The 24,508-nt window shown below is 54.0% G+C and overlaps 1 protein-coding gene and 1 pseudogene across 5 annotated transcripts in view; both read left to right on the top strand.

The window, feature by feature from the left end:
- Nucleotides 1-24,508, top strand: part of LOC110481538 (protocadherin gamma-C5) — a 216,632-nt gene that overhangs the window by 8,424 nt on the left and 183,700 nt on the right. Inside the window, exon 1 of one of the 4 annotated variants that reach the window (XM_085591107.1) lies at nt 4,305-6,951. The exons of 1 other annotated variant lie outside the window; for it this stretch is intronic. In XM_085591107.1, coding sequence (XP_085447233.1) covers nt 4,465-6,951 — 2,487 coding nt within the window. In that variant the 5' untranslated portion in view covers nt 4,305-4,464. Of the gene's footprint in view, nt 1-4,304; nt 6,952-17,066; nt 19,702-21,335; nt 23,975-24,508 lie in introns of those variants that run through there. 2 more of the 4 variants (XM_085591110.1, XM_085591125.1) reach the window with 2 other exon arrangements.
- Nucleotides 6,960-12,833, top strand: LOC146766124 (protocadherin gamma-A5 pseudogene; annotated as a pseudogene). The gene has a single exon (XR_014958264.1). The product of XR_014958264.1 is annotated as a protocadherin gamma-A5 pseudogene (transcript).

Below are 24,508 nucleotides of genomic sequence, written 5' to 3'. Positions count from 1 at the left end.
TGCAGGTTTTCTCTTCCTGCCTCTATCCTTTGATGGTCTGAATGTGGTCCTTTCTGTCAGATAGTGTGTGAAAGATCAGATCTGTTGCATTTGCCTGGCTGTTCTATACTTGCCTTTCATGTTTACAGCTGGAAAGAGAAAGGTTTTCACAGAAGGGTTTCCTTGAAATGCCTCTGTACAAAATGCTCTTGCTTGTCACATGTACAAGTGAGAAATCAAATATGGACCGTGGTAAGGAGAAATCGTTCTTTTGGTGATGTCTCTCGGTGAATTATGAAGACCTGTGATAACCATGTGAGCCGTGAAGGGTTTGGAGAGAGAATTTGGGGTGCTTTGTGTGAGGAGGTACTGGCATGTGGAGACATGCCATGTCTTTTGTCGATTCCCAGATTTTATTGCTGGCCTTCTGACAACGAGTCTGAAGGTTTCTTATTTTTTGATATTGCATGTTGTGGACTCGAGTGGCCAAGCTGTGGGTTCAGCACATTTTACATGAAGGGTGCTAGAGTCACACACTTTCAAAGAGCCCATGTGCTGAAGAAGAATGATGTGCTTGAGATGATATTTTGACAACTGTTTCTTTAACTGAGCTGCTGTCTGCTTACATCCTTTAAGACATTTTACATTAGTTCAAATTAATAGGATGAAAATAATAGCCTTTGTGCATGGATCCATGTTGTGATGGTTAGGATCTGATCAGCTGTGTGTGAAATTTTTCTTTTACTGATGTCCATCTGCAATTTTAGCTTTCCTGGTTTGTGCTGCTTGGACAGGGAGAAGAGCTCCCTCTGTCAAGACAGAGAGGTGGAGGAGCTAACTTTAATATAGCTTGTTGTGACTATATGGAAGGTATAAACGTTCAGTTTGCCCTAGTTGTTACATGATGCCAACAGCTGTGGTTCCAGGCTTTTTCACAAAGAAATGGCAGTGTCTGGGGTGTATGGTGTGAGCTCCTCTGTGAGTCTTGTGTGTACTTTTTACAGACAAGGTTTCTTTGATACACATCTTGGGGATGGGTTTTTAAAAGTTTTTTGTGGTTTAGTTTGGTTTGTTTTGTTGTTTAAGGAGTAAAGCTAGTCCTCATTATGAGTGGCAATTCTGCAAATACCAAAAAAACAGTCCTGCAAACACCAAAATCCTATAAATATCAGGATGGAAGAGAAATTCTCATCACTGCTTTGAAGGTGACCGTCACTAAATATTAAGCAGTTTGCTAAATTTATGCTTCCTCATAAGGAAACTGAACTAAATGCTCTTTTCCCCATGTGTAACATATGCAAGCTTGTTGTTATATGTCAAAGGTCCAACTAAGGGCTGTAAATGCAGGGCAAAGAGGGTGAGAGGTTGCCATTGAACCAGGAAAATAGGTGGGTCATTGTGGCTTCGGCTGAGAAATTGTTTGATTTTAAGCATTATACCAAGACCCATGCCTTTTCTGCTATGATCCTGATTTCTGTGTCCTAAAAGACAATGGCAGTTCTCTATCAATACAGCTTTTTCACAATAAATGTTCATGTAAAACCATGATGCATGGGTAGAATAACTTAATAATCCTGTGTGAAACCTCCATTAGCCATCTGTACCTTCTTGTCATGTAGTGATGCAGAATTTCTTCATAAGTATAACTAGATTTCCTTTCAGGCCTTTGTTTCTTGTAAGAAGCGTTGCCTTTTTCCTCATTTCTGGTGCTTTTGCTTTTGACATGGTGATTGTTGTTTTGCAGCAAATACTTCAGGCACCTAGAACAGAATTTTTTGTGTGTGCATTATGAAGCAGAAGTTAAAATACAAACTATTGTAATTTCTCAAAAGACTGAGCTTGAGGAGGAGGCCTATCCATAACATATTTAAATTTATGGCTTCATATTTGTGGTAGGTGAGCAAGCTACCCAGAAGAAACATATTTTCTGAAAGGTGATGAGTATTTCCTAAAATGAACCCCCTACTCTGTAGTCCAGGGTAAGACTTGAGGCCCACACTTGTACTGATGCCTTTTGAAGGCTGGCCTGGAATAGGGACTAGACAGGGCTAAAGAAGTAGGGATTTATTAAGAGGCCTCAACGGATCCACGTTGGGCAGCACAACCCAAATGGCCACAAATAAATGGACAACAAGTCACGGGGTCTCTCACTTTTATAAGTTCTGGCCCATTTGCATATTGGGGTTAATTTTCCAATTACATCTCCAGTCCATGAAATCCCATCCTTCTTGTTTTTCTCTCTTCAGTTCCTGTTGTTTGTGCTCTTGAGCTTGAGATTTTGATCATTTGTCCTTGGTCCCCAGCTAGGGAAGGAATTGTTTTGTCTCCCTACTCTGTGAAGAGAGCTCACCATCCCCTAATATGAAGCCTAGACTTACACTCTAAAGAAGAACAGAATCTGAAAAATATAAAAGCTAAGCCGGAGTCATCGGTACATTGAGATATTGATCCCTTCTGGGTGCTCTCAAGGATGAATTTCAGCAATGTGAAGAGTAAAAATTTCAACAATTGCAGTGAAGAGCAAGATTTTCTGTTGGGTCTCTCTCACCACCTTTTGTCTTTTTTGTTTTCCGTGTATGTAGGTTAACAGCATTTTAGGAATGTGCTGTATTAGTGCCTCTTGCTGCAGCAGATGTCAAAGGCAGGAGATGCAAAGGTAGCTTTGAATTCTCTTTGTGTCTGGATGAATAGATGTAAACATGACCTTTGTAGAAGGTGCATCTCTGGAACTGTGTGTGTGATAAAAGAGGGGAGGATAATTCCTCTGAGCTATTGGTTTGATGAGTCATTTTAAGTTTGATGACTATTCCTCTTTTACTTTGGCCATTCATCTTTTATGTGCCTTAGAATCCTTAATTTCCTTATGAGAATGATGCAGAGCAGATAAATGAACCACCCTTTTTGGTTTAATCTTTTTTCTTTATCCCATCATGACAAGTTCTGCCAGAAGTTAACTCAACAGCTGTGTAAATCTGGAGAGAATACAGGGAAGCTATAGAACAGACAACAATTTCCCTTCTTGTTATATATCACAGTTAACAAAAGTGTGTGCTGGATGGTGCACCATGCAAGTTGGGCTGCTTCTACTCATTAAGTGGAGCCTAAGAAATGTTGCACCTGATATGCTCATTTCTCTGTGCTTCTAAATTTGCATTGCTTGTCATGAGATCAGCCTCAGGGTGTCTGGTCTTTTGTGGAAGGTGACATCAGTGCAAGTACAGTTCACATACACACCTATGAGTTTTACAGCCATAAAAAGGAAGAGTTTCATACTCATATGTGCATCACCCAGGCACTCCTGTTTGTAACAAAAGAATACAACACGACCTCTGCTGCAGTCCTCAATGGGCAGAGTGGTCACCAGCCATGATTTCCATGAGCAGAGTAGGGGCTGGTGGGAGAATATGTGCAGGGTATTTCCCACACAGTCTCCCAGAATCTGGTGGCCACTGTACAGGAGACTGTTCAATGGGTGAGCTACTGGCTGCATGGTCACCTGAACAGAATTATAGTCAATGGCCTAACGTCCAAGAGGAAATCAGCATGGTGTTTCATACCTGTGGCCTGTACTGGGATTGATTCCATTTCATATTTTCATAGACAATGGGATTGAGTGCACCCTCAAATTTGTAGCTGAAACAAGCTGAGTTGATCCATAAGAGGGCGGAGATGCCAACTAGAGGGTTCTTGATAGGCTGCTGAAGATCTATGGAAGATTTGATGTGGCTTTGTACTTTTCCTTTGCCAGCTTCTGGAGTAAAGAGGTGAAAATTAAGGAATATCTGTGGATAACAAAGAAAAAAATATGTGCTGTTATAATACTATAAACCTTGATTTAGGTTCATAGATTTATCAAATTAATTAGTCCCAGATAAAGAAACACGATTTCAAGATAACAGAGTACTTAAAAGCTCTTAAGAGTCTTCTCAAGCTTTAATATAATTTCCTTAAATTAAAGCTGAGCCTTGATTACATTCTTTATCACTCTGACATGATTATTTGCTTCTAACAATACATTGCAATTCAAGGAGATGCCCTAAAAGCACCCAAAAGTTTCAAATCCTTTGGAGTCCTAATAAGCAAGCGCTTCTGCCCTTGCTGATGTCACTCTGAAACAAATTCCGGCCCCGGTGCCGCCGCCGAGCCCCGCCCAAGCCGGGCCCCCTTGAGCGCGGCCGTCCGGCGGCTGCAGTGGCGCGGCGGCGCCTCCGGGTGCCGCTGTTGGCCGCCGCCGAGCGGCGCTGGAGCCGCCGCCGCCGCCGCCGCAGCGTCCTGCCCCCGCAGGCTGCTCGCTCGCCCGGCGCCGGCCGCAGCGGCAGCGGCACCGCCACCGGCAGCAGCGGCGGCGGCGGCGAGAGGCGGGGAGAGGCGGCCCGAGCGGGCTGGCTGCGCTGCGGCGGCCCCTGCGCTGCGTGGCGAGAGCGGCTGCAAGGGAAGCGGGGCAGCGGCGGGAGGCAGGAGCGCGGCGAGCGCCGGCGGCAGAGAATGGCGGTGAGGCGGCGGCAGAGGCGCGGGCCGGGCGGCGGGCGAGCGCTGCTGGCCGCGGTGCTGCTGTGCGTGTGGGGCCGGGCGGCGGCCGAGCGGCTCCGCTACGCCATCCCCGAGGAGCTGGGCAGAGGCTCGCTCGTGGGGCCGCTGGCGCGGGACCTGGGGCTCAGCGCGGACGAGCTGCCGGCGCGCAAGCTGCAGGTGGCGTCTGCCGGCAAGAAGCAGCTGCAATACTTCACGGTGAGTGAGGAGAACGGGAACCTGTACGTGAACGAGAGGCTGGACCGGGAGCAGATGTGCGGTGCGTCGCCGACCTGCTCCGTCAGCTTTGAGGTGCTGGTGCACAACCCGCTGAACGTTTTCCAAGTCGAGGTGGCCATTGAGGACGTGAATGACAACACCCCACTTTTTAGCAACGCTGCTCTGGACCTCGAGATTGGTGAATTAATCCCTCCCGGTTCTCGTTTTCCTTTGGAAATGGCACGAGATGCAGACCTAGGAAGCAACTCGCTGCTGACTTACCAACTCACGAGCGACCCGTCCTTCTCACTGTCAGTGAAAGAAAAGCCGGGTGGAAAGAAGCAGCCGGAATTAGTACTGGAGAGAGCTTTGGACCGAGAGAAGCAGAGTTCTTTTGAGCTGGTGCTGACAGCAGTGGACGGCGGGGAACCTGCGAGATCCGGGACTGTCCTGGTTCGCATCAACGTGACAGATGCAAATGACAACCCCCCTGTGTTCAGCAAAAGCGTATATGAGGCACAAGTGGCAGAGAATTTGCCGGTGGGATCTTCAGTGCTGCGGGTGCGAGCCACGGATGCGGACTTGGGCTCAAATGGGCGAGTTTCCTACTCCTTCAGCAACGTCCCAGACGAGGTGCTCTCATTGTTCGCTATTGAGAGCGAGACTGGAGAGATCAGAACTGTGGGTCCCCTCGATTTTGAGGAAGAAAAAAAATACGTTTTTGGATTGCAGGCGACGGACGGTGGCGGGCTCACAGATCATTGTGAAGTGCAGATCGACATCACGGACGAGAACGACAACACGCCCGAAATCACGATTCTTTCACTGTCGAGTCCCGTGCCTGAGGACGCTCCGGTGGGCACCGTGGTGGCCGTGCTGAACGTGAACGACCCGGACTCCGGCGAGAACGGCCAGGTGTCGTGCGAGCTGTCGGGAGAGGCGCCGCTGTCGATCGTGGCGTCGTCGGGCGGCTCGTACAAGGTGGTGACGGCGGGCGCGCTGGACCGAGAGCAGGCGTCCGAGCACCGCGTGACGGTGGTGGCCCGGGACCGGGGCAGGCCGGCGCTGTGGAGCAGCACGGAGCTGGTGCTGGAGGTGTCGGACGTGAACGACAACGCGCCGGTGTTTGAGGAGGCGGCGTACAGCGCGTACGTGGCGGAGAACAACGCGGCGGGCGCGCTGGTGCTGCGCGTGCAGGCGCGGGACGCGGACGCGGGCGCCAACGGGCGTGTGAGCTACTGGCTGGCGGGCGGCAGCGCGGGCGCGGCGGGCGCGGCGCCGCTCGTGTCGGTGGAGGCGCGGAGCGGCGCGCTGTACGCGCAGCGCTCCTTGGACTACGAGCAGTGCCGCGAGTTCACGCTGGCGGTGCGGGCGCAGGACGGCGGCTCGCCGGCGCGCAGCTCCACGGCCACGGTGCGCATCTTCGTGCTGGACCGCAACGACAACGCGCCCCGGGTGCTGTGGCCCGCGGCGGCGGCGGCGGGCGAGGCGGCGGCAGGGGCGCCGCCTCCTTTCGAGGTGGTGCCGCGTTCCGCCGAGGCCGGCTACCTGGTGGCCAAGGTGGTGGCGGTGGACGCGGACGCGGGGCGCAACGCGTGGCTGTCCTACGAGCTGGTGCAGGCGTCGGAGCCGGCGCTGTTCCGCGTGGGGCTGCACAGCGGCGAGGTGCGCACGGCGCGGGCCGTGTCCGAGCGGGACGCGGCCAAGCAGCGAGTGGTGGCCGTGGTGAAGGACCACGGGCAGCCGGCGCTGTCGGCCACGGCCACGCTGCACGTGGTGCTGGCCGAGAGCTTGCAGGAGGCGCTGCCGGAGCTGAGCGAGCGGGCGGCGGGCGCCGAGGCGGCGGCGGCGGCGGCCGAGCTGCAGTTCTACCTGGTGCTGGCGCTGGCGCTGCTCTCGGCGCTCTTGGTGCTGAGCGTGGCGCTGGCCGTGCTGGCGCGGCTGCGCCGGGCCGGGCCGCCCGCCGTGCTGCGCTGCCTGGGCGCGCAGCGCTTCTCGGTGGCCGGCGCCGCCTTCCCGGCCGACTTCTGCGAGGGCACCTTGCCCTACTCCTACAACCTGTGCGTGGCGGCGCCGGCCCGCGCCGTGCCCGAGGCCGCTTGGCCGCCGCCGCCGCCGCCGGTGCCCGTCCTGTCGGCGGAGGAGCTTCTGAGCGGGGAGCCCTTGGAGAAGCACATCTCGAGTAGAAACACCGCCGAGGGAGAAATGCCTCTCAATCCGGACGCACCACAGCTCTGTAAAAGTGTGAGTTCCTGCTGTTATCCTTGTGCCTTTCTTAACAGGCTTTCTCTGTTTTCCCAGATTGCTACACTTGTCATGATCCGGCCATTAGCTGTCGGTCCATTTTATTTTGTTATTTAGTCCAAAAGGGAACATGTGTCTGGCTCTGTTTATTGGAGAATTTACATGTTGTTCTAACCCTCTTCAGTTTGCCCTCCCATGTTTTGAGATAAGGCTACATCACATATTTTACGTCTATTGAGGCTGACAAGTTTTTTCCTCTAGTATTATTTATCTGATGCAAACGAGTGTTTTAATCCTGTTTCCAAAGTTGCCGTATATTGTCACATGTTTTGAGGGAATGCTCCTGTAGAAATGACAGCATTAGTGACACACATATATATATATAATTCACTCATGATTTTTCAAAGGATTTTGTGACAATTATTTGTGACTTCATCGGAGAACACGGATTCTTGCTCTGCAGAAAGAGATCCACTGATTCTATGTAACAGAATTCCGAATTAACACTTTTGGTTTTTTAGGAGGACAGGGCATGAGTTTGCGTGTTATTTACGTTTTTTTTTTTTCCTGAGATGTGTGCATTTTCGACATGAAAGGAAAAATTACAGGTTGTTCCTCCCTTGCTGGAAGAGTGTCGAATGTATTTGGGAATACGTTTTCTTCAGGAGTGGTAGGCGGGGTTGGTTGTTTATTCCAGTCATTATTTTCTCTGCAGTTCTTTCTGCAGAGCTGCGAGTTCCTGCTGTTCTCCTTGAATCTTTCCCAGCCGTTGCCCTCTTTTCCTTGGGTTTCCCCGGGTAGTGTAGGTTGGAATGGCTGGTCCGTATCTCTAAGTAGGAATAAAAGAACGAGGTGAATTCTTTTTCTTAGAACAGGCAATTAGCCATAGCGCTTGATTCTGTGTTGGCCACAGCTTCAGATTCATCTAAGAGGCACTGTCTGCATCTCTAGAGTTGACTAAAATCGTATGAGATAGTAACCGTGATGGGGAATCCTAACTGTGCAGGAGATTCGTTGTTTTTCATGAAGGAATTGGGGAAATAACGCAGGCACAAGCTCTTGCAGATTTTCCCCTCATGATCTGTTTATCCTGAAAATGTACTCTAGGACTTGGTTAAAAGCTGGCCGCATACCCCTTGTTTAACACTTGCTCGGTCTTGGACTGCAGAAAGACTCGTTTCTTACAGGTAAAACAGTGACAGGTTCTCCATCTAGAGTAAAAAAAGAGATTGTCTCTCATCTTTTGCGGGAACGTTGTTGCAGAAATGGCACCACTGGTACCATTAGCGGGATGAGTTCATTTTGCTAGTTTTATTTTCTTTTTCCATTCTGGCTGGTAGTTCCCTCTTTTGCTTTCACCATTCCTAGTATTTCCTTCATATACAGGTGTCGATGAAGACTGTAGCCTCAAACAGGGGGGAAAATAGTATTTTTTTGTTGTTGTTGGTGTTGTTCCAGTGGCTTCTTTCTTATCAGTTTTATAAAAAGAGAGGTGTTTCGACCCTATATAGAGAATCCGTTCTCTTAGTGAGGTTTTTTTGTTTGTTAGTTTGTTTTTTTGGTTGGTTCCTCTTCCGCCCCTCCCTCCCAGTATTTCTTATGAATGTCAATTTTAAAGGATAATGAGGCTCTACAAATATAGATATCAAATGCATAGGAGAATCGCAAATTGACAGTTCAGGCTCTTGAATCAGGTATATTTGAAAATTTATCAAAGGCCATCAGAGGCTGAGGTGTACAGCTGCAAGTCTCTTTTCCTGCTGCCTGAAAGTATTTGGGTGAAAATGTGCCATAGCTACATGAATACACAATAATTTGAACAAGGTTTTGCTAACGAGCCCTTTGCATCCTAATTTCTGAAAAAAGAAAAATATCTTCCAGGGATTATACAATTATTTGATTGAATTTAATTTTGTATAAAATGTATAATATAATTCATTACATGAGCTTTCCAGTCTCCTGGGTAGTTGTAGATACAGTCGGCACAGAGTGATGAAGTAGCCTACAGCTGTATATCACAGACGGTTTTCTTTCGCTGCCCTTGCGCCGGTCATTCCATCATGTTTTCTAAAAATATTTGTGATGAAAGTTCTGCTTTTGTACTACTGCGGTACGACTCGTAATACCCCGTAGGTCCTATTAAAATAACTACCTTACATCTCACTGCGTGCAGTGCCGGGAGGAGGCTGCGGGCGCCGCTGCTGACCGAGAGGAGCGAGAGGAGCTCGGAGCGCCGCAGCCCCGCCCGCTGCGGCCCGGCTCTCTCGCTCTCCCGGTGTGTGAGTCGGCGGCGGAACAGTCTGCGGTCGTTCCCGCGGTGCCGAGACGTGCTGAAGGGAGTCGGAAGGGCCTGGCAGGAGCGCTCGGGAGCGAAGCGCCGGAGCTGCACCGTGAAGCCAGATCGGTGAGCGGCGGCGGAAAGCTCCCGGCAGTGTTGCGGTGCCGCTGCGGAGATGTGCGGGGCGGGGAGGCGCTGGGGCCGGCGGCAGCGAGCTCTGCTCTGGGCCGTGCTGCTGGCAGCGTGGGAGGCGGCGTGGGGGCAGCTGCGCTACTCCGTGCCCGAGGAGATGCCCAAGGGCTCGTTCGTGGGCGACGTGGCCAAGGACCTGGGGCTGCAGCTGCCAGAGATCCGCGATAATGCCGTCCGTGTTGTCTCCAAGGGTAGGACGCAGTATTTTGCTGTGCACGGGAAGACGGGACATTTAGTGACGGCAGAGAGGATCGACAGAGAGCAGCTGTGCGAGAGTGTGCAGCAATGCGTGCTGCGCTGTGAGCTGATAGTAGAGGGGAAAATGAAGTTCTATGAAATAGAAGTGGAAATCAGAGACGTTAACGACAACGACCCCAGCTTCAGAGAGACGGAAAAAGAATTAAGAGTGAACGAGATGACAGCTCCGGGATCGAGGTTTCCCCTCCGAGAAGCACGAGACCCGGATGCGGGCCGGAATTCCCTGCAGAGCTACGAGCTGAGCGGCGACGAGCACTTCTCGCTGGCCGTGCAGGCGGGCCCCGGCGGCGATCAGCGTCCCGAGCTGGTGCTGGCGAAGGCGCTGGACCGGGAGGAGGCGGCGTTTCACGAGCTGGTGCTGAGGGCGATGGACGGCGGCGATCCGGCACGGACGGGCACGGCTCGGATCCGCGTGACGGTGCTGGACGCGAACGACAACGCGCCCGTGTTCAGCCAGGCGGAGTACACGGTGCGTGTGCCCGAGGACGTGCCCGTGGGATCCGTCCTCGTCACCGTCACGGCAACGGACGCCGATGAGGGTCTGAACGGGCTCGTGAAATACAGCTTCCATAAAATTTCAGCCCAGGCGTCTGATCTTTTCCACCTGGATTCTGTGTCAGGAAAAATAATGCTGAAAAATTATTTGGACTTCGAGGAAATCTCCTCCCATGAACTTGAGGTTCAGGCACATGACGGAGGTGAGCTTTTTGACATAACGAAAGTTATTATTACAGTGACAGATGTCAACGACAATGCGCCCGAGATTTTGGTGCAATCAGCACTGAGCGCGATTTCCGAAGATGCCCCAACGGGGACGGTGGTTGCCCTGTTGCATGTGCAGGATCTGGACTCGGGGACCAACGGAGAGATGCACTGCTCGCTGGATGAGGATGTCCCGTTCCGGCTGCAGAGCTCGAAAGGCAATTATTACAGTGTGGTGACAGCGAGAGAGCTGGACCGGGAGCAGGTGTCAGAGTACAACGTGACGGTGCGGGCGGCCGACGGCGGGTCGCCGGCGCTGCAGAGCAGCGCGGTGCTGGCGCTGCGGGTGCTGGACGTGAACGACAACGCACCGGTGTTCGCGGAGGAGCGCTACAGCGCGCGGCTGGCGGAGAACAACGCGGCGGGCGCGCTGGTGCTGAGGGTGCGCGCCACGGACGCGGACTGGGGGCAGAACGCGCGCGTGCGCTACCGGCTGGCGGAGGGGCGGGTGCGGGGCGCGCCGCTGTCGTCGTTCGTGTCGGTGCAGGCGGAGACGGGCGCGCTGTACGCGCTGCGCTCCTTCGACTACGAGCAGCTGCGCGAGCTGCAGCTGTGGGTGCGTGCGGAGGACGGCGGCGCGCCGGCGCTGGGCAGCAACGTGTCGGTGCGGCTGCAGATCGTGGACGAGAACGACAACGCGCCGCAGGTGCTGTACCCGCCGGCGGCGGCAGCTCTGGGCTCGGGCGCCGCGTGGTCGGGCGTGGAGCTGGCGCCGCGCTGGTCGGAGGCCGGCGCGCTGGTGGCCAAGGTGGTGGCGGTGGACGCGGACGCGGGGCAGAACGCGTGGCTGTCCTACGAGCTGGCCAAGGCCACGGAGCCGGGGCTGTTCCGCGTGGGGCTGCACAGCGGCGAGGTGCGCACGGCGCGCTCGCCGCTGGCCCGCGACGCGGCGCGCCACAGCCTGGTGGTGCTGGTGAAGGACCACGGGCGGCCGGCGCTGTCGGCCACGGCCACGCTGAGCGTGGTGCTGGCCGAGAGCGTGGCCGAGCTGCTGGCCGAGCTGGGCAGCGCGGCCGACGAGGCGGCGGCGCCGGGCGAGCCGGCCGCCAGCCTGACGCGCTGGCTCGTGCTGGCCGTGGCCGCCGTGTCGTGCCTCTTCGTGGCCTTCCTGCTGCTGCTGCTGGCGCTGCGCCTGCGGCGCTGGCGCCGCCAGCAGCTGCTGCCGGCGGACAGCGGCGCCCTGCGCGGCGTGCCCGTGTCGCACTTCGTGGGCATCGACGGCGTGCGCGCCTTCCTCCAGTCCTACTCGCACGAGGTGTCGCTCACGGCCGACTCGCGCAAGAGCCAGCTGCGCTTCTCGGCCGGCAGCTGCTGCGACACCCTCCCGGCCCGGCCGCCGCCCGACGAGCCCGCGCCGCTGCTCGGGGACCACGATCCTGCCGGCGCTCGTCCCGTGGATTCCGCCTCTGTCCCGGTGAGTTCCCCGTACCAGTTTTTCTCCACTATTCCTTATTCTGTTGCTTCTCTACTCTTTTCCGGCTTTTCTCTGTCCTTCAGATCGATGTTTGCTGACAAGGATGGAAAAGTATCTTTTAGGGACGTGCTAATTGCGGGGCTTCCTAGTGCACCATAATGGACGTGCGGTCGGGTCTGAGTTTTTCAGCTTGTGAGGGATGCAGGATAAGGGAGACTGCTCTTGCCTGCAGGGCTTTTTTTATGAAGCTGTTTCTGTATCATATGATCCTCACTTCCTCAGTATCTTTTGATGGACCTGTAGTGTTTCACCTCCTTCCTGCTTCTTCTCTGAGATATATTTGGCAGACAAATATTTCTTTCCTCTTAGTACAGAGTTTTAAGGACCCCTTTTCGAGGGCCATAGGTTATCCCGGTGCATTATGAAGGGAAATGGTCTGAATAACCGGCATTTTGATGGAAGCCTCTTTCAAAGTATCAAGGTCAAGAAACAATATGCAAGATTTTAGAGGCAGGATATGCAAATACTGGGCTCTGTGTGTGAAAGACTGCTAATGGATACGAGGTTTCAGTGTCCATTTCTAGTATAATGTAATGCAATTTGCTCCTTCCCAATATGTGTGTCTTAACAGATATTACTGCAGTTCTATTGAGAGTCGTGGGGTATTTACATGTTAATGTAATGTATTTAATTAATATCCTTATGTGTTCCAATCTGAAATGTCACAATGGGAGCTTTGCAATAAGGAAATTCATTACATCCCTACTTTTAATATTTAGGTTATGTATTTCCTCCAAGAGCTGTAATCCAGAGGAGCCTGATCCCTTCCTTTCTGCAGATGCTACATTATTGTCTTGTTCTTTGTACTGATCTCAAGCTGGGCCTTTGTATCTGGTGGTATCTGACCACAGCTCTTACATTTGCTTGGCTGTCCCATACATGCCTTTTATTTTTACAACTCGACAGGAAATGGGGGCATCCAGAGCTTCCCTCTGTCTGCCCTGGAAGGTCTGGGACCCTGACAGGGGATCAGAAACCCCCCTGGACAGAGCCTCCAGAGACACTGTGTGTGATCTCTGTCCATGCAAAACAGTTTTCAATCTTACAGGATGAATTACAAGTCCTGAGTGTTTGATATAAGTATTAATTAAGTGTGGCATGGGTGCAAAAGTAAAATTTTAGGACTCTAGATTAGTGGTTCAAAGAGGACAAATGCAGAAAACTGGGTGTGTCTTGTCCTTTATCTCCTTCTTCATGCCCTCCATGTTTCACTGTGGTGTTGGCATTTTTCTGTTGGTTCAGGCTGGGGACACACTGTTCAACATAGGTGACAGATATTGGCACGTTATTGTAAATCCAGCCCAGGGAGTTTCTGGTATTTAATGTTTGTAACATCCCACTGAGGGCAGAGCCCCACATGCTGCCCTGCAGGACAGAGCTGCGGCATGGCAGCAGAACATGTTAGAGATAAACAGAATAAACAACCTGGAAACCAGCACAGACCAATTATGGCTTCTTCTTTGGCAGTGGGGCAGAAAGACAGAGACTTTCTGTAATCTTGGAATCATCAATACCTCAAATTCCGACAGGGAAAGACATTGATAGGTGTGTTTCCTTCAATTTTTAATGGAAGAATTTGTCTTATTTCTCACATGCACATATTAAGAAGTCAAATATTAGCCATGGTAATCTGTCTTTCAACTTTTCTTGCAGTGGAGTACCTCTGCTAATGACAATAAACCATACAATCTGTAACGAGTTTGAGGAGACTCTTGCAGGTGCAGTGTGGCAGGAAGAACTGCTGAAGAGAAAGCTGGTGTTTTTATAACTTCAATGGTCCATTGCTGGACTACATAAAATGAATATGCTCAGATTAGAAATGACCAAAATGTGGATTCATACATTTGCTTTCCTGTAATAGGGTGCTCTCTGTGAATGATAGTTAAACTGCTGACTTGTTTCTAATGACCAGGTAAAGGTGGGCCTGTGTGTGTCTGAAACTTTATCTGAAAATAGAATCACTGATCTTACTTGACAGGGAAAGATTGGCCCCTAAGCAGACAAAGATGGGTTCAATGATCCAGTAATCTGGGTGTGCCTTCATGTCATGCCTAGTGCCAAGGCCTGTGCCACTTACATCAAGTGCCCTTTTCCTGTGTCCAGAGGAGGATGGCAATCCTCCAATGAATTTGTCTGCAAGCAATGCCCAGGAAAGTGCATGCTCCAGGGGTTCTGTGTCTAAGAAATGCTGTGGGAAATGTCATTTCTCCAGCTATATGTCCTTGTTACAGTTATGAGGTAGAATTTCATTGTGGTTGTACTAAGCTTTCCCAAGCCTTGAGCAGACCTTCAGATGTTATTAATGGCTCTTGCTTGTATGATGTTACTGCTGATGGTTTGTTGGTAGTGAAATTGGTAGGATTGTAGGGATGGGAGAGTTGAATTTACCTGCAGAGTGTGGGTTTGGGGCTTTTTATTTGAAGCATGTGTCAGAAAGTCATTAATTTTACCTTCTGTCATGTCTGATATACCTCTTCCCTGTGAGCGGTAGCTCTTGGATGTGGACATAAACATCACATTAATGGTTGCAGAGTGACATATGTTCTAAAATGTCCATGTGCTTAGGTAGAATGATGATGTCTTTGAGTTGATTGTGACCTGAGTCTTTAATTGAGTTGCCTATTGCTTATGCCTGTTAGAACATGTTACATTTCTTCAAGTATCAGTGATGAGCAGAGTCCATATGGGTGGACCTGTGTTGTGATCTCTGTTCTCCATAAGGAGAAGTTGTGTGGAAAACTTCTTCCACTGGTGTCTGTCTGCAAAGGGGTCCCTGTTGGGTGATGTCTGAGCATTCTGCCTGCACAGAGACAGGGCAGGTGAAAGAGCTGCTGAAAAATCTAATGGGTTGGTGTGGATATTCAGTATTCCCTAGCTGTCAAATGGATCTCATAGTTATGGTTCTGTGCATTTTTCCTTGCTTTTTCTTCAAAGAAATTACTTGGAGAGTCTTACCTATGTATATTATATGTGTTTCTTATGTACTTGCTACAGCTGACACAAGGTAGGCCTTGAAAGTTACTTAGGCCTTTAAACTTAGCTAGGCCTTCAAAGTTAGGCCTTTCAACTTAGTTAGGCCTTCAAAGTTAGTTAGGCCTTCAAAATTTGTTAGGCCTTTTAAAATTAGTTCGGTGTTTTAAACTTAGTTAGGCCTTTAAATTTTGTTAGGCCTTCAAACTCTGTTAGGCCTTTAAATCGAGGCCTTCAAAGTTAGGCCTTCAAATTTGTGGGGCATGACCAGGCCAGGAAAGCTGGTGAAGCTCTTGAGTGTTTGATGCAGTCAAGTCACACTTGTAGTCCAGAAGAAGATTTCAAGGTCTCACTTCCAGCCTGAGACCTCAGTGGGTTCCAGGTGCTCTCAGGATGAATTTTCTTGCCCATAGAAAAGGCTGAGATTTCCTCCTGGTGAGTTTCTCTGAAAGAACTCCTATTATATACATGCAATGCTTGTGTGGGTTCCTTTTTTCTTTTCTTGACATGTTATTACAGCTGATGTGGAATGAGGACTGTGAAGGGGGTACATCTCTGTTCTAATTTTGTCATATGTTAGGAGATGTAAAAATGACCTTAGGAGAAGCCACATCTTTGTGGATCTGTGCATGTGATAAGAGAGGAAGTGCATAGCTTGATAAAGAGTTCATGAAAGTGGTAATTACATTTTCCACCTTGGGTCTCAGTTCAGGCTCTGTTTCCTGGCAGGCCATGGTTCATGTTTCTTTCCCCCTCATGAGTGCTGCCGTGCAGGAAATAGTAACTTCCATTGAGAACCAAATGAAGACAGAATGTTGTGTGTGAGGAAAATTAAAAATTGTTTAACTCAAGTGGGTAGCTGTAAAATGCTGCTGTCCAATTCCACTTCCCTGGGGATTCTTCTTGCATCTCTGAGGATTACACAGCTACGTGCTGCTGTCTGTGATTTCCTGCACTGCTCAGGCCCTGACGTGTCACAGTAGCCAATGATTGGCCCCATGGATGGCAGTGGGAGGTATTTTGTTTAGCTTCTTTGCTATTGTAAGTACCAAGGATTTCTGTTGTTCTGTTGCTTAGTAAAGTCATTTAGTCCAGTCAGAGGGACCTCATAGTCCTTTAATATTCCTGCAGCTTGCCTAGCTTGCGCGTTGAGGCCTCAGTGAGTTTCCACATGCTCTGGGAAAGAATTTTTAAGGCTGTCTTGAGGTGAAGCACCATAAAATCACAGCACTGAAATATCTCCACATCTCTGATGGGGTCAGATGAAAGTTTGATGTTTATATATGAGTCTTCAGAATTCATTGAAAACCATTCAGATGATTTTGCAGTCCTAAAATGGACTGGGGAGTTGTTGGAAATTTTTCCTAGAGATTAGGAAAATCAAAGCTATGGAAATATTAAATCAATAATTGTGGCAGACCTTTTTTTTTTGAGTTTCCTCCAAAAGCACAGAAGGTTTTCTGTATGAAAGGAGAGTCAGTCTAAGGACAGACACAAGACAGAGTCTGTACTGCTTTGCACTTTCTTATTCTCTGCCATTTGTATGCACATTGTCATTTATCTGAGAGCAGAATCACCATTTCTGGGCTTCATATTTCTCTGCAAGTGTTAATCACTGCAAAAACGTCCTTTTGATTTACATGGGTTTTGCACAGGTGATGAGCAAACAGTATCTGAGCCACCACAGGAAGAATTATATTGTCAATTATTTCAGCAGTCTTATTTTTAAATTTTGGCTTCAATTCTTTGAATGTGCATGTGAAAAACAATTTGTATTTTAGGAGCACATATTTCCTTTCTGATTTTTGTGCCATCTGAAACCAGAGTGTGAAAAAAATCTTTGATAAGGTGTAATACTTGTTTCCATGTCTCTTGCAGCTACAATGCAATATCGCATGGAAATTGGTAGTGCAATCATAAGGGTTCCTGTCGTTAAGCAAGTGGGTCTGCTCTTGCTGTCGGCGGTGGCGGCGGAACCCGGGCCCGGTGCCGCCGCCGAGCCCCGCCCAAGCCGGGCCCCCTTGAGCGCGGCCGTCCGGCGGCTGCAGTGGCGCGGCGGCGCCTCCGGGTGCCGCTGTTGGCCGCCGCCGAGCGGCGCTGGAGCCGCCGCCGCCGCCGCCGCAGCGTCCTGCCCCCGCAGGCTGCTCGCTCGCCCGGCGCCGGCCGCAGCGGCAGCGGCACCGCCACCGGCAGCAGCGGCGGCGGCGGCGAGAGGCGGGGAGAGGCGGCCCGAGCGGGCTGGCTGCGCTGCGGCGGCCCCTGCGCTGCGTGGCGAGAGCGGCTGCAAGGGAAGCGGGGCAGCGGCGGGAGGCAGGAGCGCGGCGAGCGCCGGCGGCAGAGAATGGCGGTGAGGCGGCGGCAGAGGCGCGGGCCGGGCGGCGGGCGAGCGCTGCTGGCCGCGGTGCTGCTGTGCGTGTGGGGCCGGGCGGCGGCCGAGCGGCTCCGCTACGCCATCCCCGAGGAGCTGGGCAGAGGCTCGCTCGTGGGCCCGCTGGCGCGGGACCTGGGGCTCAGCGCGGACGAGCTGCCGGCGCGCAAGCTGCAGGTGGCGTCTGCCGGCAAGAAGCAGCTGCAATACTTCACGGTGAGTGAGAAGAACGGGAACCTGTACGTGAACGAGAGGCTGGACCGGGAGGAGATGTGCGGTGCGTCGCCGACCTGCTCCGTCAGCTTCGAGGTGCTGATGCAGAACCCGCTGAACATTTTCCACGTTGAAGTGGCGATCGAGGATGTGAATGACAACTCACCACGCTTTCTGCGAAACAAATTTCAGCTAGAGATAAACGAACTTACTTCACCCGGTTCCCGATTTTACTTGGGCATAGCCGAGGATCCTGACGTGGGAAGTAATTCGCTGCAAGGCTACGAGGTGGAGGCTAACGGGTACTTCACGGTGGAGGTGAAGGAGAGCCAAGAGGGCAGCAAATCCGCAGAGCTGGTGCTGCGCCACTCACTGGACCGGGAGAGCGAGCCGAGCCTGCGGCTGCTGCTGACAGCACTGGATGGGGGAGACCCACCTCGGACTGGCACCGCCGAGCTCTGGATCAACGTCACCGACGCCAATGACAACCCACCCGTGTTCGCGCAGGACGGGTACCGCGTCAGCCTGCGTGAGGACACGCCTCCTGGAACAATAGTGCTGAATGTGTCGGCCTCAGACGCCGATGCAGGCACCAACGCACATATTACATACGGCTTCGGAGAGATGCCGGACAAGGTGCTTCAGAAATTCGTGGTGGATGGCCACAGAGGGATGATCACACTTCAAGAGGCGCTGGACTTCGAGGACACGAGCACGTTTAGCCTGGCTGTGGAGGCGACAGATGGCGGTGGTTTGGTGGCACACTGCAAGGTGGAGGTAGAGGTTCTGGACGTGAATGACAATCCCCCTGAGATCACAATTCTGTCGCTTTCGAGCCCGGTGCCTGAGGACGCGCCTGCCGGCACCGTGGTGGCCCTGCTGAACGTACACGATCCGGACTCGGGCGAGAACGGCCAGGTGTTGTGCGAGCTGTCGGGAGAGGCGCCGCTGTCGATCGTGGCGTCGTCGGGCGGCTCGTACAAGGTGGTGACGGCGGGCGCGCTGGACCGAGAGCAGGCGTCCGAGCACCGCGTGACGGTGGTGGCCCGGGACCGGGGCAGGCCGGCGCTGTGGAGCAGCACGGAGCTGGTGCTGGAGGTGTCGGACGTGAACGACAACGCGCCGGTGTTCGAGGAGGCGGCGTACAGCGCGTACGTGGCGGAGAACAACGCGGCGGGCGCGCTGGTGCTGCGCGTGCAGGCGCGGGACGCGGACGCGGGCGCCAACGGGCGCGTGAGCTACTGGCTGGCGGGCGGCAGCGCGGGCGCGGCGGGCGCGGCGCCGCTCGTGTCGGTGGAGGCGCGGAGCGGCGCGCTGTACGCGCAGCGCTCCTTGGACTACGAGCAGTGCCGCGAGTTCACGCTGGCGGTGCGGGCGCAGGACGGCGGCTCGCCGGCGCGCAGCTCCACGGCCACGGTGCGCGTCTTCGTGCTGGACCGCAACGACAACGCGCCCCGGGTGCTGTGGCCGGCGGCGGCGGCGGCGGGTGAGGCGGCAGCAGGGGCGCCGCCTCCTTTCGAGGTGGTGCCGCGTTCCGCCGAGGCCGGCTACCTGGTGGCCAAGGTGGTGGCGGTGGACGCGGACGCGGGGCGCAACGCGTGGCTGTCCTACGAGCTGGTGCAGGCGTCGGAGCCGGCGCTGTTCCGCGTGGGGCTGCACAGCGGCGAGGTGCGCACGGCGCGGGCCGTGTCCGAGCGGGACGCGGCCAAGCAGCGAGTGGTGGCCGTGGTGAAGGACCACGGGCAGCCGGCGCTGTCGGCCACGGCCACGCTGCACGTGGTGCTGGCCGAGAGCTTGCAGGAGGCGCTGCCGGAGCTGAGCGAGCGGGCGGCGGGCGCCGAGGCGGCGGCGGCGGCGGCCGAGCTGCAGTTCTACCTGGTGCTGGCGCTGGCGCTGCTCTCGGCGCTCTTGGTGCTGAGCGTGGCGCTGGCCGTGCTGGCGCGGCTGCGCCGGGCCGGGCCGCCCGCCGTGCTGCGCTGCCTGGGCGCGCAGCGCTTCTCGGTGGCCGGCGCCGCCTTCCCGGCCGACTTCTGCGAGGGCACCTTGCCCTACTCCTACAACCTGTGCGTGGCGGCGCCGGCCCGCGCCGTGCCCGAGGCCGCTTGGCCGCCGCCGCCGCCGCCGGTGCCCGTCCTGTCGGCGGAGGAGCTTCTGGGCGGCGATTCCTGCGAGAAGCCGAGCCTGAACAGCAGTGCCGTCGAGGGAGTGGTGCCCACCGGCCCCGATGCACCTCAGGTCTGTAAATCTGCATTTTGCTACTGTTGTCCTCGGGCGATTTCGTCCTTTCTTCCTCTCATTTCCGCCGCGTTTTATACGTGAGGTATGGTGCTATGTCTCTGCGTGACGAGATGATAAAGCTGAGTCACTCTCCCCTCGAAGAGTAAGCATTTAGTTGCGGTAGTTTTGGTTTTTCTGTGGTGTCGTTTTCATGTTCTAATATAAGTTTTCTAAAAGTTTCATGTTGTGTTAAATTGTATTAGTAGTCCTGGTAAAGACAAATCTTACTCTATAGATGGAGATGTGCTTAATCTGTAGGATGGACTTGGGAAAAACAAAATTGACACTTGATCCTGGGGATTTTTCTTTCCTGATAATTTTTTTTTTTTTCTGTATGATGCACATATGGATTCCAGTGGAAGGCAGGTTGCAAACCCTCGTGGTAATTCTTCCTTTTCATTATTATACTCATAAAGGCAATCTGAGAGTGGGATTATGTCAATGGACTGTGTCGGTTTTTACAAGAATAGACCAGTGAGAATGGGAAAACATTCATCAAATGTCAAAGAATCTGCCAAAATGACGATTTAAGTACTTGAATGAAGTCCATTTGTACATTTATCCATGGTGCCCGCTCTTTAGGTCATGCAGCTCTTCTATTTCTATTCTACAGTTATTTCTTGAAAATCTATATTACCAAAGTGAATAATAAAGAATTAGATTAATGCTTTACTAACAAGCTTAAGCTCCTTTCGCCTTGGGTTTTGAGAAAATGAAAGCCCTTTCTTGTCACTACAGAACGACTTACTAAATGTAAGCCTGTATTTACTTTGCTTATTCTGGCAAGATTCATTGCAGATACTTCCTGATTCTATGTTAGCTGTAGTACACGCAGTGAAAAGTGCTCCAGGAACCTACATTCTGAAATCGGGGGATGGGAGATAGTGATCTTTGAGTATCCAGGGCTTCTCCTCCTGTCCTCTGTCCCCATGAATGTCCTATAGTGAGACATCCCAGAGCACCTGGCAGGTGCCTGAGTTTTCTCATAGCAGTTGTAAGGGCCTGTGTTAGGCCCCACCTTCTTCCGGCTTTAAACTCCTCTTTTTAGTCAGCCATAGTGCATTATGCAGTAGTTAATTTAGACCGTCTCCTGTATGAATTGGAGAATTTAAAGCAAGGTTTCTGCCGTTGGGTGAATGAACCTGATATCTCCGCTACCCCTGCGGGCACAGTTTTGTGTTTGATCATCGCATTGTGTATCTGTAAGGCTCTTTTGTTTGGTTTTTGTCCTACGAGTCGTTCAAAAAGCAGGGAATCAGCTCGTGTTTTTAGACTGATAGGATAGGACTAAGACTTTTCTACACAATAGAATCAGACAAGATATTTACCTATATTGCCGGCAGCAAATAATATTTTTCTGTGAGTTAAAAACTCCCCGCTCACGAGACACCTCTGCTTTCCTCACGATCGTGATGTGTTCGAGCATAGAAGAGGAGATCGGCTGGAGAAAAGCGGGAGGTGTGTGCGGCAAATGTCTCCTTCCCGCAGCGCTCGGTGCCTGCAGTGCCGGGAGGAGGCTGCGGGCGCCGCTGCTGACCGAGAGGAGCGAGAGGAGCTCGGAGCGCCGCAGCCCCGCCCGCTGCGGATCCGCTCGGTCTCTCGCTCCGTATTAAGCTCGGCTACCGAGCGGTCTGCGGTCGTCCCTGTGGTGCGGAACCGTGCTGCGGAGAGGCGGCGGTGCCGGAAGAAGCGAGTGGAGAGCAGAACGGGAGCGGGATCGGCGGAGTGACCGGCAGGGAGCAGCCGACGTGTTTGCAGTTCAGGCGGTGCCGCTGCGGAGATGTGCACGGCGGGGAGGCGCTGGGGCCGGCGGCAGCGAGCTCTGCTCTGGGCTGTGCTGTTGGCAGCGTGGGAGGCGGCGTGGGGGCAGCTGCGCTACTCCGTGACCGAGGAGATGCCCAAGGGCTCGTTCGTGGGTGACGTGGCCAAGGACCTGGGGCTGCAGCTGCCGGCGCTCGGAGACCGCGGGGCCCACATTACAGAAAGAGGTAGGACTCAATACTTCTCTCTGCACGGGAAGACGGGACATTTAGTGACGGCAGAGAGGATCGACAGAGAGCATCTGTGCCGGCTGGTGGAGAAATGCGTGCTGCGCTGTGAGCTGATAGTGGAGGGGCAGATGCAGGTTTACGGAATCGAAGTAGAAATCACAGATATTAACGACAACGCGCCCACCTTCAGAGAAGCAGAAACAGAGCTGAGAATGAGCGAGATGAGAGCCCCGGGGGCAAGGTTTCCACTTCCCAGGGCTCATGACCCCGATATGGGCCGGAATTCCCTGCAGAGCTACGAGCTGAGCGGCGACGAGCACTTCTCGCTGGCCGTGCAGGCGGGCCCCGGCGGCGATCAGCGTCCCGAGCTGGTGCTGGCGAAGGCGCTGGACCGGGAGGAGGCGGCGTTTCACGAGCTGGTGCTGAGGGCGATGGACGGCGGCGATCCGGCACGGACGGGCACGGCTCGGATCCGCGTGACGGTGCTGGACGCGAACGACAACACGCCCGTGTTCAGCCAGGCGGAGTACACGGTGCGTGTGCCCGAGGACGTGCCCGTGGGTTCTGTCCTCGTCACCGTCACGGCCACAGACGATGACGACGGGTTATACGGGCTCGTGAAGTACTCTATGAAGAAAGCGACCGACATGCAATCGGATATTTTCCATCTGGATACTGAAACTGGAGCGCTCAAACTATCGAGGATCCTGGATTTTGAGGAAGGAGTTTCGTACGAACTGGAGGTGCAGGCCCATGATAGTGGAGCTCTTTTTGACACTGCAAAAGTCACAATCACCGTAACTGATGTGAATGACAATGCGCCCGAAATAAGTGTATCATCAAAGCTGAAAGAGATCCCGGAGGATGCCCCTCCGGAAACTGTTGTTGCCCTGCTACGTGTGCAGGACCGCGACTCGGGAGCAAACGGTGATGTGCGCTGCTTGCTCCAAGGGGATGTCCCGTTCCGCCTAGAGAAGTCTTATGATGACTACTACCGTGTGGTGACAGCGAGAGAGCTGGACCGGGAGCAGGTGTCGGAGTACAACGTGACGGTGCAAGCGGCCGACGGCGGGTCGCCGGCGCTGCAGAGCAGCGCGGTGCTGGCGCTGCGGGTGCTGGACGTGAACGACAACGCGCCGGTGTTCGCGGAGGAGCGCTACAGCGCGCGGCTGGCGGAGAACAACGCGGCGGGCGCGCTGGTGCTGAGGGTGCGCGCCACGGACGCGGACTGGGGGCAGAACGCGCGCGTGCGCTACCGGCTGGCGGAGGGGCGGGTGCGGGGCGCGCCGCTGTCGTCGTTCGTGTCGGTGCAGGCGGAGACGGGCGCACTGTACGCGCTGCGCTCCTTCGACTACGAGCAGCTGCGCGAGCTGCAGCTGTGGGTGCGTGCGGAGGACGGCGGCGCGCCGGCGCTGGGCAGCAACGTGTCGGTGCGGCTGCAGATCGTGGACGAGAACGACAACGCGCCGCAGGTGCTGTACCCGCCGGCGGCGGCAGCTCTGGGCTCGGGCGCCGCGTGGTCGGGCGTGGAGCTGGCGCCGCGCTGGTCGGAGGCCGGCGCGCTGGTGGCCAAGGTGGTGGCGGTGGACGCGGACGCGGGGCAGAACGCGTGGCTGTCCTACGAGCTGGCCAAGGCCACGGAGCCGGGGCTGTTCCGCGTGGGGCTGCACAGCGGCGAGGTGCGCACGGCGCGCTCGCCGCTGGCCCGCGACGCGGCGCGCCACAGCCTGGTGGTGCTGGTGAAGGACCACGGGCGGCCGGCGCTGTCGGCCACGGCCACGCTGAGCGTGGTGCTGGCCGAGAGCGTGGCCGAGCTGCTGGCCGAGCTGGGCAGCGCGGCCGACGAGGCGGCGGCGCCGGGCGAGCCGGCCGCCAGCCTGACGCGCTGGCTCGTGCTGGCCGTGGCCGCCGTGTCGTGCCTCTTCGTGGCCTTCCTGCTGCTGCTGCTGGCGCTGCGCCTGCGGCGCTGGCGCCGCCAGCAGCTGCTGCCGGCGGACAGCGGCGCCCTGCGCGGCGTGCCCGTGTCGCACTTCGTGGGCATCGACGGCGTGCGCGCCTTCCTCCAGTCCTACTCGCACGAGGTGTCGCTCACGGCCGACTCGCGCAAGAGCCAGCTGCGCTTCTCGGCCGGCAGCTGCTGCGACACCCTCCCGGCCCGGCCGCCGCCCGACGAGCCCGCGCCGCTGCTCAGGGACCAGGATCCCGCCGGCGCCCTCCCCATGGATCCCACGGCACCCTTGGTGAGTTTCTCGGGTCGAATTCTGTCCGTGGCCCTTCCTCCTCCTACTTCCCTGTCCTTTTCCCCTCCGGTCTCTGTCCTTAGTAGGGAAGTATTCTGACAAGTAAGGCATAGCTTTGGTGACGGATTTTCTTGTGGTTCTTGCAGTGTGAGGTGGAGGAAGGCTCCACGCACTGGTTTCAGATTCAGTCTGAACGTACATATATTGGCGTAGATGTTGGCTAGGAATTCGTGAGTGTTTGTGGTTTCATCAGGCACTAAGTAGTTTCTGTGCCGTGAAATGTGAAATACCCATGAGCGTTTCGGTATAAGCTGTTGTGAATGGATAGGTTGTATTAGTAGCAAATTGTAGTTTTCATTCTTTGCTGATTCAGGTGTCTTGCCAAGCTTTTTTTCTCCACTATTCCTTATTCTGTTGCTTCTCTACTCTTTTCTGGCTTTTCTCTGTCCTTCAGATCAATGTTTGCTGACAAGGATGGAAAAGTATCTTTTAGGGACGTGCTGATTGCGGGGCTTCTTGCTGCACCATGATGGA

The sequence above is a fragment of the Lonchura striata genome, chromosome 13 (genome assembly GCF_050655825.1).
Source record: "Lonchura striata isolate lonStrDom1 chromosome 13, ASM5065582v1, whole genome shotgun sequence".
Classification (NCBI taxonomy): domain Eukaryota; kingdom Metazoa; phylum Chordata; class Aves; order Passeriformes; family Estrildidae; genus Lonchura; species Lonchura striata.
This window is presented reverse-complemented; position numbering and strand designations above follow the sequence as displayed.